The sequence below is a fragment of the Nannobrachium achirus genome, assembly GCF_963921795.1.
Source record: "Nannobrachium achirus genome assembly, chromosome: 6".
Taxonomy (NCBI): domain Eukaryota; kingdom Metazoa; phylum Chordata; class Actinopteri; order Myctophiformes; family Myctophidae; genus Nannobrachium; species Nannobrachium achirus.
In genome coordinates this window covers 9,988,474-10,003,032 of record NC_137815.1, presented here as the reverse complement: position 1 = coordinate 10,003,032, position 14,559 = coordinate 9,988,474, and the positions used below count along the sequence as shown (strand labels likewise).

Genomic DNA, 14,559 nt, shown 5'->3' with positions numbered 1-14,559 from the left:
CAGTGACGCGCCTGTCACTCGCTTTCGGGACCCTCCCTGTAGAGGTCTGCGCGGGACTGATTTTTTAATCCCATTACCGCCCGCTCCCGCTTGATTTTTGACCACTCCTGCCCGCCGCCGCAATGATTTCATTTTTGACCGCCTGCACGGCCCCGCAGACAATTCCTGTCCGCCGCTCCCGCCCGCAAAAAAGGAATCATGCGCGTCCAACAGCCTTCCTTCCAAGAAGGCACATTGAAATCCATTCCAAAACCATTACCAAACAGAATAAGTGTGCGCGATGAGAGGAGCATTTGTGAGGGTTTGCACACACATGTGGGAAAGTGTTTATATTGCGATGGGAGGGAGGGACATATACAAATAGTTATATATTAAATAATGAGTGACAATGTTGCCGCGACATGCTGCTCACGGTAGCGTATGAACAAATGAGAGAAAGAGAGAGGAAGAGCGAGAGAGAGAGCTAGGGCGAGGGACGGAGCCACGGACGGAGGGAGAGAGCGATAGATTGAAAGAGACAGAGAGACAGAGAGAAAGAGAGACTCCAGTCCACATACTAGGTGCGTGCGTTGTCCTCAGCAGGGCGAATTACGTTCTCTACATGTTCACATCTTGCTAAAGTATAGATATAAGCTCTATGTCTCGTTTATAGCGGGAGAGTGCGGGATTTTGCGGGGTCCGCTGGCTTTATTTTGACCGCCTGCTCCCGCCCGCAGGGATTAAAACACCGCCCGCGCCGCAACTATTTGCGACGGGACCTGCAGGTCCTGCGGGAGCGCGCTCCCGCGGCAGACCTCTACCTCCCTGTATCCCGCACCGCCTTGTCTTGACATTGCCAGGCAAACACGGATGCACCTTGGCATCTGTCACTGGCTTTCAAGTCCCTCCCTCCCCACAGCCTGCAGACTAGCGATGGCTTTGTCTGAGGTAGCCCCGCTACAACAACAGCCACTACCAGTTGCTCGATTGAGAGCACCATGTCGCTTCCTGAGTCTTGGGACGTTCCGCCTTCAACTCGTTTGATTGGACAGAGGGGGGAAAGTAGCATCTGCTTGGAGAATTCATCTTGCTTCAAGCATAAACGCAAGGTCTGCGCGGCAACGGCAAGACCGTCTGTGCATAATCAGCTGTGTAAGACCATCAAACGATTCCATTCCTATTGAAATGCATTGGCAGAATCCACTCTTATAGGCAGGGCACGGTCACACTGCACTTCCCTCCTGTCAGGTGATAAGAAGCGGCTTGTAACTCCTCACGCACTGAAGGAAGCATATGAGCTCAGTTCAGGGCTCTCCCCAGGTTGGCAGAGGGAGAGCGCCCAGGATTACAGATAAGGCAATTGGCACTGGGTGAAAAATCCACTCTCATAGGTAGAATATTAAATATAATATTAATATTAGAATAGAGCGGTTTGTTGCCATATGAGGCTTTCTGCAAAAAAAGGCTCCATTTCCATTGAAATGCATTGGCAGAATACGCCTTCATAGGTAGAATAAAAGTGCGGCGTGACCTTGCAATAACAGAGTATTTTTATATTGTGATATTGACACTTTTACTTAAATACGTAAAATAGTACTTCTTCCACCACTGGAAAAATAAAATGGTAAATGGTGCCAAGGCGATTTACGAGATTGTGCATTACATTCACCCATTCACACATGCACGCACGCACGCAAACACACACATTCATATACTGATGGTGGAGGAAACCATGCAAGGCACCAAACTGCTCATTGGGAGTAATTAGGGGTTCAGTGTCTGTCTCAAGGACACATCTACAGTAACTCTGAGGGAGCCCGGGATCAACCTGTGAACCTTCCAGTGCGTGCTTGCGTGTGCATGTCGATGGCCAAAACGCAAAACCTCCTATGTGCAAATTTCATGATTTTTGGATTTCACTTGAAATGAGGACAACAGGCTATGCTGCACATGGTCAGTCTGTCTGCAAGATCGTCGTGCCCCTCATTTTGCCAAGAATGTCATGTAACTAGAAATAGTAGATAGTAGGTTTTGATGTTGAACACACATTTTCTTATTCATTTTCCCAACAAAGTGAATGCGCTTTGGCCATCGATGTGTAATATTTAATAAGATGCATGTCAGTCCTTTCAAGGGTTTTAGCTTGCCATAAAGTGGTATACTCTGGCCGTGTCATTTATTGCTTTAGGGACAAGGAGTACGTATCCCTAAGTGCTCATAATTACTGCATGACAGGCGAAAAGCTTCACATAAAACACAAAACAAACAAAAAAATAAAATAAAAATAAAAATTAAATGTGCCTTGGAAGTGGAAAGACGTTCAACCATTAGCCACTTTCAACCGTCCCTATTTTGGGCATGCCATTAGAACATTTTTTTTTAAAGTATAGAAATTACAGTGCAACGCGTTGTCTGCTTGTATGCCTCTTTTCATTGCTTTTGAAATGGGTTGAGTGGTTGGACAAGATAGTGAGATTTTAATGTCTTTCTTTCTTTCTTTCTTTCTTTCTTTCTTTCTAGAAGAAAACAGTTCAAATGTAAGAAGAAGCTACCATTATGAATTGTTCTTCTGTGACTTGTCTTCATAAGGAGCTTCATGACACACTGAATCATCAGGGAGGGGGGAGAGAGAGGGAGTGAGACACAATGTTTTGCAATACTCCTCACTCTGTTCAGTCACCGATAAACAAGTGACGTTGATGTCTTACGACAATGTTGCAGCATGCTGTGTCTTTATTTGTGTCTGTAAGTTGCAGGCATGAGAACGCCCCAGGGGGCTTTTTAACATGGCTCAGGTGGTCTTAACACTGGGCTACATTCTCTGACGTATTCCTGTATAGTTCCTGTGGGGCACAAGAAGATTATCTTGTTGATGAACTTCTAAACACTGGCTGCCCGCGGCGGGCCAGCAGCATGCAGTTGTCTCTGTCGGGTGGAAACCTCGCTGTCCTTTTCAGGATTCAAATTCAACAATAGGAAAAGTAGCGGATAGGCCAAAACTTCCTACCGGTATTCTCCATTTGATCCTCACCACACTCTGCCAAACCAGCTAACTCCCCCAGTTTGGCCCACTTTTTTCCCCCCATAATTCTGTGCTATTGAACACCCTGCCGAACCATAGCCCCTTTATGCGTTAACTTACAAGGAAATGTGAGGACATGCATGACACATCATGATGTATGTGACATGTTAAGTGCATGAAACTAAACATGTATGGTTGGATCTTAAGAACAAGCTCGAGAGACAATCAATACATTAGTACACTAACCGCCATACGTATAGTGAATTCATCATTCTGCTTGTTGGTGAGGTAATCCACTTATGGCTAACCATCTTGTTGGGCCAGGGGTTACCCAAAGGTTACCCTGGCTCCTGGAAAGAAGAATGCTTATGGTCTTGGTAATACAATTATTCAGAGAGATACATTGTAAACACCCAAATATACTAATTCTATTAGTTCGTCCAGATGCAACAAAATAATATTAAACCAATGAAAGGTAGTAAAAAGCGGTTCGGCCAAAACCTCCTAACTCCACTTGAGCTCGATGTATTTTCTGGAAAAAGCAGAGCAGAGATGTATTTCTGCGTAGTGGGAGACTTGTACATGACCGGTGTGGTAGGAGTAGGGCAAACAGACAACAAAGTGGCCCTTTGGTAAGGTGGCTAGATGTGTCCATACTCCATATGCAGCACATATGTGAGCCTGTAGATCTGCTATTTTGTATTTTTAAAAAACAAATTGAAAACTTGTGAAATGATAAGAGGTTTCTGCACACACAGAAGAGGAATTATCAGCTTTCCTGACAAAAAAAAAAAGAAAAAACAGCCTCTCTCTCTTGCATAACGTCGTTGTCGGGTGGAAACCTTGTATGGCCAAAACCGTTCGCTTTGCATTTATCATTTAAAAAATGAACTAAACTAGTGAAAACAGCCGATCTACAAGCAAACAACGCCTCGCAACGCGAGGCGTTGTGTGCTTGTAGATCTGCTGTTTTCACTACTTTTGTGCGACGGCCTTGTATGATGAAGCAGGGCTTTACTTTGCGAAAGAACGTACACATTTGAAACTTGGAGATACGAGGTTTCCACCCGACAACGACGATAAACAAACATGGTAATTTCGCCACAGGCCGGTATAACCAAGGCCAGGCATATAGGCAGGCGTTCCTAGAAGACTCAAACGGACCAGCGTGTATATTTTTTTATCAACTGAGGGCCGGCCTTTGATTCGATTATGCATCTTATCCATTTGCGTTTTGAAAACACTCGACTGTCCGATCAGCCGTTTTTTCTCAGAAGGCTTATCTTTGGGGATCCGTTTAGTTGAACGGTGATTGCCTTTTTCATGGATGAAAGGAAATTCCCTGGTCTGAAAAATCACGGGCCATATTTTATGCATGAACCCAGCGATAATGTCTCAGCCAGGTTTTCCCGTGGCAAGGGCATCAATGACACAATCATACTGATGATTGCTAGGTGCTATTGGCATGCCTAGTAGAATTATTGAATGCTTTAACCAGTGAAAAATAGCAGATATACAAGCTCACAGCGCGGCACCAAGTGCCGCGCTGCGAGCTTGTAGATCTGCTATTTTTTTAAATCATAAAATGTGTGCAAATCTTTGAATATATGTATTTTCAAAGCGAACGTTTGTAACTCAAATGTTGCTTCTGGGTGGTCCCTGGGACTAATGAATGGGGGTTCGTGGCCAAATAAATATCATTTTGGGGGTCCTTCACATGAAAAGGTTTGAGAACCACTGACATAGTACAGTAGTCTCTCAAGAACAGACTAACTGAGCTCCAGTTAAGTGAAAAGGACCTTTTCTTTGACGATTGCTGGCCAGATTGCTGACATAGAAACATAGGTTTTTCAAAAAATCTTAGAATGATTCAAAAGACACTTATAGAATCGGGTCAAAATTCAAATTTTCACGATTTTTCAAAAATAGCAGATCTACAAGCTCCCAGTGCGGCACTCGGTGCCACGCTGTGAGCTTGTATATCTGCTATTTTTCAATAGTTAAAGCATAAAATAATGATACACAATAATGTGTACCCGTTCTAAATGGGTTAATCTCCAGCAGGCTCTCTACAGATGTATTTCCTTGCCATTTTCTTTTCTCTTGGTGGTTCAGGTCTAGTCATATTTGCATCTGAAATGATTTAGTTTAAAAAAAAAAACAATTTTTTGTCGACTAAATCAACTGTAGATTTAGTCGACAAAAATGTATTTTGGTAGAACTTGATAGCGTCTTGGTTACTACATAAAATGTATTCTAGTTCTACTGGAACTCTTCTCCACTGGTGCCTCCCTCCCAACATTTTTGTCTAGATTTAAATATTTTAGTATATTCAGGGTTGTTAGGGTTACTTTTAAAAAGGAATCCCCTACAGTTACAAGTTACTTGCAAAGAAAATGTAGTCAGTAACGTAATCTGATTATCACAATTTAAAAAGTAACTACTAGTTACTTTCAGTTACTTTTGGATTACCGTTTAGCAAAACTCTCTAATTAAATAAAACATGTTTTACCATTGATAACTAGACAAGAATATTGAGCCAATGAAATTAGGAAAAGGACAACAGAATTTTACTTAAGCGAAGTGGCAGTACTTTACGCTGATTCGATTTGATTATTTTATTGTTTGGCGTTATAACTTATTTGTAAAATTGATGAGGGCAAGGGGAGAATGTACTCCAGCATGTAACCCCCATCATTCAGATCCGTTACTGTAATCCAGATTACACATTTTAAAATGTAACCTGAGACTTTACAAGTTACCTGTTTTTTGTAATCTGATTACGTAATCCCGTTACATGTAATCCGTTACTTAACAACCCTGAGTATATTTAGTATTAGTTTTAGTCATCATATAGTTTTTATTTAGTTTTTATGTTGTTTTCGTCAGTGAAAAAAGGTAGTCGACAAACATTTTTCTTTATAGTTTTAGTCTACTAAATTAACACTGCTTGATTGTCAAACGGGTATGTCCTTCCCAACACCGGGGTCTACATTTCTCGATGGAAGAGTAGGGAGACCACCTCCTGAGTCCTTTAACAGACTATTTGATCATACTACAGCCTCACGGGGGGTACGGTGGTGCAGTCAGTAGTGCTGTCGCCTCACAGCTAGAAGGTCCTGGGTTTGTTTCCCACCAGGGACACTGGGGGCGCGTTCTCTCCTCCGCGTCATCAGGTGGGGTTGGCAAAAGGGCCTTTCTGTGTCAGTTTGCATGTTCTCCCTGTGTCTCCTATAGGGTAGGTATACAAAAACAATGCAGTAATCCTGGTCTCTATACTGCCCCCACCCCCCGCCAGCCGGGGTGCCTGATGGAGCGGAAAGGAACTGGTTGGAATAACGCGTTCCTTCCACGCGCTACGTCCAACCGGGGAAACTCCCCCCTGTCAGGTGAAAAGAAGCAACTTGGACGCCTCATGCATAGAAGGAAGCATGAGGTCAGACCGTTGCTCTCCCCAGGTTGGCAGAGGGAGTGTAGCGCCCAGCATTACATTATATAATTGACACCGGGTGAAAAATGGGTTACAAAACCGTGGGATAAAAATGTATTAAGAAAATACTACAGACATTTTCGAGTTGGAATCCTGAGAAGTTACACTTTTGGTTTCCACTCGACCGAGAGGATATGCTGGTTATATTGTGTGAACATGCTGCACTCTACCATACTGATTGGTTTACCACCACATTGGAAAATACTAAGGGAAGCGAAACAAAACAAGAACACCTCATTCTCAAGTGCAATGACCAACATAATCCGTTTTCTTTCATTTCCTACATGGAGCGCCGGGCAATCATCACGTCTGCCAGCTCCTTTCTTTATATTTTCTTATTTTTTTCTTTTTCTTTTTTTGACAGGCGAATGCTATCATGGCAGCCGTTGACATGCACATTTGGGATTCTATGCAAAGAACCATCCCTGGCTCGTCTTCTTGGTTGCACTCGATTATGCCAAAAATAATTGGCGTGTCAAATGTGTTCGGTGTGGTCGCCTTCTGGTATTTACTCTGTCAAGAGGAATCGCTTGGCGTCCTCTTTGCCAAGACGATTGAGTGTTGAATGAGCAGGCCTGGTGTTTGGCCCACAGCAATAACGATAATGCTCAAAAAAATGTAATCTTCCGAGGTCACTTGTGTGGTCCTTCACGGACGACTGGTTGAAAATGCACTGCATTTACACCTGGATATATAAATGGTAATTGGCGCATTTACATTGCGCCTTCATTTATCCAAGGCCCTTTACAATGATTGTGCATTACTGTACATTCACCCACTCACACACACGTCGGAGAAAACTAATTGCTCATCGGGAGCAATTAGGGCTTTAGCGTCTTGCTCAAGGACACTTCGACACTAAAGCTCTGTCCAGACCGGCGAATTAGCGGAAGCGACGTGAATAAGCGAACCAAAAAGGCGAAGAATTCGCGATTCGCCTTTTTCCATACACACCAAAAAGCGTATAATTTACATTTACTTGAGTAGCCTGTACTTATAGGTATTTGTACTTGAGTCCAATTCCCAGTGCTTTCCTTCTACTCCACTAAATTTCGGATTTCGCAAGACCTCTCCGCCAATACGGCGCTCGTTCGGTTCGTTCGTCTGATGACTGTAAGCTGATGAGGGGTCGCGCGGCCGTTTACTGTAAACACATTTTCCGCGGTGATGGTGTAAAAAATCCATTATGCGTTAACATCAACGGAGAACAATTCACTTCCTTGTTGATTTCTCAGGCTCTGAGGCGCTGTGGCCAGTGACTGGTCTTCTTCTTCTTCAACACATAACAGGCAAATTCACATTCATTCTCGCATGACGCCGCCCTCTGCTGCCTGGCAGACCAAAGTGCACTATTGCACAACCCAAAAAAATAAAAATAAATAAATAAATGTCTGTCTGTCTGTCTATCTACTATAACGTCGCAAAGGTAAGCCGCTTTTTGATGGCACCAGACCCAATAAATAAATAAATAATCTGGCAGTAGGAGAGTTAATACCCAGCGATTTATTTTAAAACATTAGTCTTTTTGCAGATATAAATTAACAATAAAACATACAAACCATGCTTTTACCAGTAAACATTCCAGTACTTTTCCCAAGCAGCCACACAGACGAGAGACACGGAAAAGCAATGCAAAGAGAAGGTCCCTCGACCATGCTCTCTCTCTTTCTTTAAGTAGGATAGAGTGAGCTTGATTTAATACAGAGAGAGAGAGGAGTTCACCAGCGAATGTTCGCTAAATTCGACACAAGGGTGAATAAAAAACAGACGCCTTTTCGCTTTTTTAAAATTCGCGTTTGGTGTGGATGCTTCCATTGACTTTATAAGGTTTTAAACAAAAGGCGAATTATACGCTAATTCGCTATTCGCCAATTCGCCGGCGGTGTGTACGAAGCTTAACTCTGGGGGAGCCTGGGATCGAACTGGGAGCCGCCACTCTACCTCACCAAGCCTGGCCTACAAGCTCTACAAGCTCACAATGCGTCGCGACGCATTGTGAGCCTGTAGATCGACCATAACGTATATTGGGTTGAAGTGATTTGTAATTATAATCAAAATCTACAAAGTAACCAAATAACCAAAGTAACTAAATAACTAAAGTAACTAAAATGAGACAGTCTTTTGAACGGCTCCTTGAAAGGAACGGATCCCAGAGATCCGGCTCACTTCAAAGAGCCATAAATCCCATCTCTAAATCACAACACTTGTTCTAAAAGGCTCTGAGCATTTCTTCTGCACCTGCCAGCCGTTCGTTGACATTCTGTACCACACCTCCCTCGTTTTCCCCAGTGGCGTCAGTTCAGAAAAAGGTAAGGTATGGCAACATGACTGGTGTCTTGCACGCACGCCTTCGCGCGCGTGCAAGACACCAGTCATGTTGCCACACCTTAGCAGCAGGCATGATACATTTATTTTAAGAACGACATTCTATTTTTTCCCCCCCACATTTTCTATGGTTTCTTGGGCTGGATATGGCAGTCTGGAACAGTTGTTCAAGTGCGGCTAAACTTGGCATAATATAGTAGGCTAAACGTGCCACAATTAACAATAATGAATTGCACCTGTGCAGCTGACCTGCGGAACCTGGGAATGTACTATTCTGTCAAGAGAATAAAAGTGTGGAGAATATAATTATAAAACCTTGTTAAATTTTGCATTTGTAGTTATTTTAATGTAATTTAACAACATAATAACCAGCACAGATAGACAAAGAGACATTCATGGATTTATATTGTAAAGTCTCTTGTATTCTCCCCCCCTCCCTGGACCCAGGGTATGGCAGCTGCATACCTGGTTTTCCCCCCTCCGCTCAAACAGTTTTTCCCTTTCTTCTTGTGTCCCCGCTGTAGGAAGGGCACCTTGCTGCTGAACAATGGCTTTGCGCTGATAGCGGCCCTGCTGCTGAGCCTGGGGGAGACGGCGGGCTCCTTCGAGATGCTCATCGCCGGCCGCCTCATCATGGGGGTGGACTCCGGTAAGTGCTGCTTCCCTGGCACCACGTGCACACGTTGATATATGACAGGGTTCCCCAATTAGTTTTCCCCAAGGGCCGAATTATGTCTAGGGTACCAAGCCGAGGGCCACACCATTGAAGGGGGCGACGACGGTGGCGTTCCCGCTACTCCAGCGACAGTTCAGATATCGTTGTCGTCGGGTGAAAATCTTGTATGTCCAAAACCGTTCGTTTTGCATTTACGGTATCATTTAAAAAAATTATTTAAACTAGTGAAAACAGCCGATCTACAAGCACACAACACCTCTCACCGCGAGGCGTTCGTGTGCTTGTAGATCTGCTGTTTTCACTACTTTTGTGCGACGGCCTTGTCTGAAGAAGCAGGGCTTTACTTTGCGAAAGAACGTACAAATTTGGAGATACGAGGTTTCCACGACAATGATTGATGATATACTAGTGTTGTTGCTGCTCTTATACAACCATTATTACTGGGGTTGGTGGGGGCCAGACAGTAGCCCCCCGCGGGTCGCAAATGGCCCGCGGGCCACCTATTGGGGAACCCTGATATATGATATGATATAGTACTTTATTGTCAGTTAGGGGTGCGGATATTGGCAAGAATCTCGGGATGCAAAATACGTATCACGATACTTGGGTCACGATGCAATAGTATCACGATAATATTGAGAATCATTGCGATACGATACTATTGCGATATATCAGCTTTAAAAGCCGAAGACGCTGCTCTAATGTTGTTGTTTTCGTCGTTCGCAGCCATTTTCTGGAGAGACCTCACTCACTGAACCGTGGGAAGGGGAAGTAGCTACTATAGTACAGCGACATCTAGAGGCAGTGGAGTGTCAGGACTGGACTTCTTCCATTGGTTCCTATGCATGGGAGCATATTTTATTTTCCTCAAAGTATTGCGATACTACGGCCTGAAGTATCGATACAGTATTGGCAAATAAACTATCGCGATGTATTGCCATATCCATTATACTGTCCACCCCTATCGTCAGTTCACACTGAATTTTGTCTTGCGACACAGCAGCCATGTATGCGACAACATTATGTACAAACAATTTGACACAAAGGAACAAAAAACAGGATTACATACATAAGGATAATCCAGACAAGAGCAATGTCCACCACCTAGCCTACCCCTAGACAAACTCCTGATTAAGCCTTAAAGTCGACTGATGGACAAAGGACCTTTTTAGTCTGACCTTATTGTATGCTGGAACACCGTATCTCCTTCCTGAAGGCAGCAGCCTATATTCTCTATGCAACACATGGCTACTGTTAGAGGTAATATGTCTTGCCAACCTTAGAATGCTGTTATCATACGTAGTCGTAACAGCACATTGACATCAAAGAGAGCTTGAGCCCCTGCCCTTTTTAACCGTCGGTAAAAAAGTGCCCTCTACATGAATGCAGTTTTTACTGTGGTGAAGGAAATGCAAATGCCCCCCATTTCCATGCCATACCTGAAGGCAGCATTCAAGAGCTGTCCAAGCTCTGCTGAACTTGAATGCAGCATCTTATGTTGAAAGAACTGCCCTCTCTGTGTAGAAATCCATGCCTTACTTACACCAGATCGCATCTTGATTATGCTTAGTTCAGGGTGGTATCAGCACCAAAAATAGCCAACGCGAGTTGTGAGCTTGGAGGTCTGCTATTTTTGATATTTTCACAAAAAAGGCCCTTTTAGAAATGTCAGCCCCTGCCTCTCTAACATTCTCTGCACGTCCCTGCTGCTTCCTCACAGTGGGGGGAACTTAGTACCTAATGCTCAAGTATAATTTTGAAGTCTTTACTTTACTTGAGTATTTCCAATATTCAGTACTTTTATCTACTCCACTACAACTCTGCCAAAAATATTGTACTTTTTTCCCCACTATAATTATTTAAAAGGTTTAGTTAATAGTTTGTAGATTTAGATTATTATTACAAAACATGCATCCACTTCAGCCCAATATAGATTTCGGCCATTTGGAAATAGCCGATCTACAAGCTCATAAGTGAGCTTGTAGGTCAGCTATTTTTCAAAAGATTTTCATACATTTGAAATCGGACATTCAGCATAATAAGTATTTTCTACTGGAGTAGAAGTACAAAAGTATCATCGGTATCAAAATCTACTTTAAGTACTTAAAGTAGATTTTGATACCGATGATACTTTTGTACTTCTACTCAAGCACATTTTGAATTCCTGACTTTTACTGGTAACAGAGTATATCTACATTGCAGTATTGATACTTTTACTTAAAGGGATATTTCACTTTCAGTTAATTTTTTTATTAAAAAATATGAAATAATTTAAAAGAGTACAAGTAAAGGAAAGATCACGCCCTCTCACGCATTAGAATGTCTTCTAATGTGTGAAGGGGCTGTGATTTTTCCATTAATTTTTTCATTTATTTTTTTATATACATTTTTAATGTATGTTTAATGTTTTATCCCTTTAAGTAAAACAATGTGAGTACTTTTTCCACCACGGTAAGTGATTCTCCATTAGCATATAATGAGACATGTTGTTACCGTGTTATGGTGTCGATCGTGAAAAGGAGGGTCAAATTGAATCACACATACAGTACCATTTATCATGTTTAATCAAAAATACCATTAATCCTGGTGGGCAGGGCCGTCATGGGGGGGGAGTGGGACTGAGTTACTAGGGCCCAAGGTGGAAGGGGTCTTAATTATTTTACACTTTAACGATTGAAAAAAATAGCAGATACAAGCTCACAGCGCGGCACCGAGCTGCAAGCTTGTAGATCTGCTATGTCGCTTGTAGATCTGCTTGTAGATCTGCTATGTCCTGAAAATGTGTGCAAATCTTTGAATATGTGTATTTTTTAAGTGAAATTTTCCTTCTGGGGGGTCCCTGGAACTAAATATTTTGAGATGGGGGTCCGTGGCCAAATACATATAATTTTGAGGGTCCTTCACATGAAAACGTTTGAGCACCACTGACATAGAAACATAGGTTTTTAAAAAAAACCTTAGAAGGATTTTAAATATTCAAAGACTCGCACAGATTTTCACGATTTAAAAAAAAATAGCAGATCTACAAGCTTATATATCTGCTATTTTCCAATAGTTACAGCACAAAATAACGCGTACTAATGCGTTCCCAGTCTAAATGGGTTAAACCCTCCCCCTATGAAGAACATTCATGGGGGGGCCCCGCAGTGAATCCTTGTACCCAGGGCCCAGAATTTGGTGCGACACCCCTGCTGGCGAGGTATACAGTACCTTTTTTATACTCATATTGATTAAAGCCAACTGGGTCTGGGTGTACAGTTTGCTCCCGCTCGGTTGTGCTCTATCCTCCCGCTGTTTCATTGTGATTCGTAAATGAGACGACTATCGACACATAGCCCAGTAATGAATGCATGGTATGCAGGGACGTGCTGGGCCCCTGATTCAGCCTGGGAAAAAAGAGTTGGAGAGGCCCTCATTGCGCACTATAGAGAGAGATCTCTCTCTATAGCGCTGCTGCTACTCAAAGATTTGCCATTTCAGATCATGACAAGTGACAAGCCAGTGGGCCAATTACATGAATTAGGCCTATATTTCGTTGTTGTTGGGTGGAAACCTTGTATGTCCAAAACCGTTTATTTTGTATTTATCATTTAAAAAATGATTTAAACTAGTGAAAACAGCCGATCTACAAGCACACAACGCCTCGCGGTGTGAGGCGTTGTGTGCTTGTAGATCTGCTGTTTTCACTACTTTTGTGCAAACAGTTTAATTTTTACTTTTGTGCAAACAGTTTAATTTTTTCCTAATGGCCCGGCCTGGACTGGCCCGAGAATGTCCCGCTTTTCCCAATTGCCAGCACGTCCCTGATGGCATGCAGTACACAGTAAAGACCCAGACACACGTTGCACAACGTCGACTTGGGGAACATAAAAACATGTTCTGAGATTAAATCTTCTTTCTGGGAAACATACAATAAAATATTGATTGCATTTCTAAAATGAAATCCTATTTCTTGGAAACATACAATATTGATGCCTTATACCCTGAGTGACTTCCAAAGTGCAAGGTCTACTCCAGGGGCATTCTGCACAATGTGTACTTTTGGTACTTTAAGTACATTTTGATAACGATACTTTTGTACTTTTACTTAAGTACATTTTGAATACCGGACTTCTACTTGTAACGGAGTACATCTACATTGCAGTATTGATACTCTTACTTAAAGGATTACTTCACCACTTTTCAACCTATCTTCATATAATATGTCCTCACTAATGTTCATAATAGAATTGCAAAAAGAAAGAATCTACTCGGTCCAAGTCTCTTAGGAGAGCTGTGGGAAGTTCAGAAATCCATAGTCTTGTGAAATCATCAATGGGGAATCCAAGCTAATAGAAAATGCAGGCTTTCTATTCCTGAAAAGTTGCAATGTTAAAGTGGAAGCTATTGTTCTCGCGATAATACAAATCTAAAATATTTGTTCAAAAATATTGTTTAAAAATAAATCTGTCAAACGATGATGTCACAAGACTATGGATTTCTGAACTTCCCACAGCTCTCCTAAGAGACTTGGACAGAGTAGTTTTTTTTTTAAATTATTATGAACATTAGTGTGGACCTATTATATGAACATATAGGTTGAAAAGTGGCAATGTCCTCCTTTAAGTAAAGAATGTGATTCACAAGCGTAATTTGTATAGGGTTGATGGGTTTAATAAACCCAAGGGCCCCCCTACTGGTGACAGTATTATACATTCATAGGCTATTACATCGTCGTTGTCGGGTGAAAACCTTGTATGTCCAAAACTGTTCGTTTTGCATTTTTCATTTTAAAAATGATTTAAACTAGTGAAAACAGCCGATCTACAAGCACACAACGCCTCGCGGTGCGAGGCGTTGTGTGCTTGTAGATCTGCTGTTTTCACTACGTTTGTGAGACGGCCTTGTACAATGAAGCAGGGCTTTGCTTTGCGAAAGAACATACAAATTTGAAACTTGGAGATACAAGGTTTACACCCGACAACGACAATATGTATTTTGTGATTTCCAATATATTAGGGGTCTCTAATCTCCTAATCTATGGGCCCCCCTCACAGCAGTACAGGGCCCTTTTGATCTGAAAACCCA

The 14,559-nt window shown here is 42.4% G+C and overlaps 1 protein-coding gene across 1 annotated transcript in view; it reads left to right on the top strand.

Annotated features, from left to right (window-relative positions):
* Positions 1–14,559, top strand: part of slc2a9l2 (solute carrier family 2 member 9, like 2) — a 359,618-nt gene that overhangs the window by 63,993 nt on the left and 281,066 nt on the right. Inside the window, exon 5 of the mRNA XM_080728471.1 lies at positions 9,341–9,465. Coding sequence (XP_080584597.1) covers positions 9,341–9,465 — 125 coding nt within the window. The remainder of the gene's footprint in view (positions 1–9,340; positions 9,466–14,559) is intronic.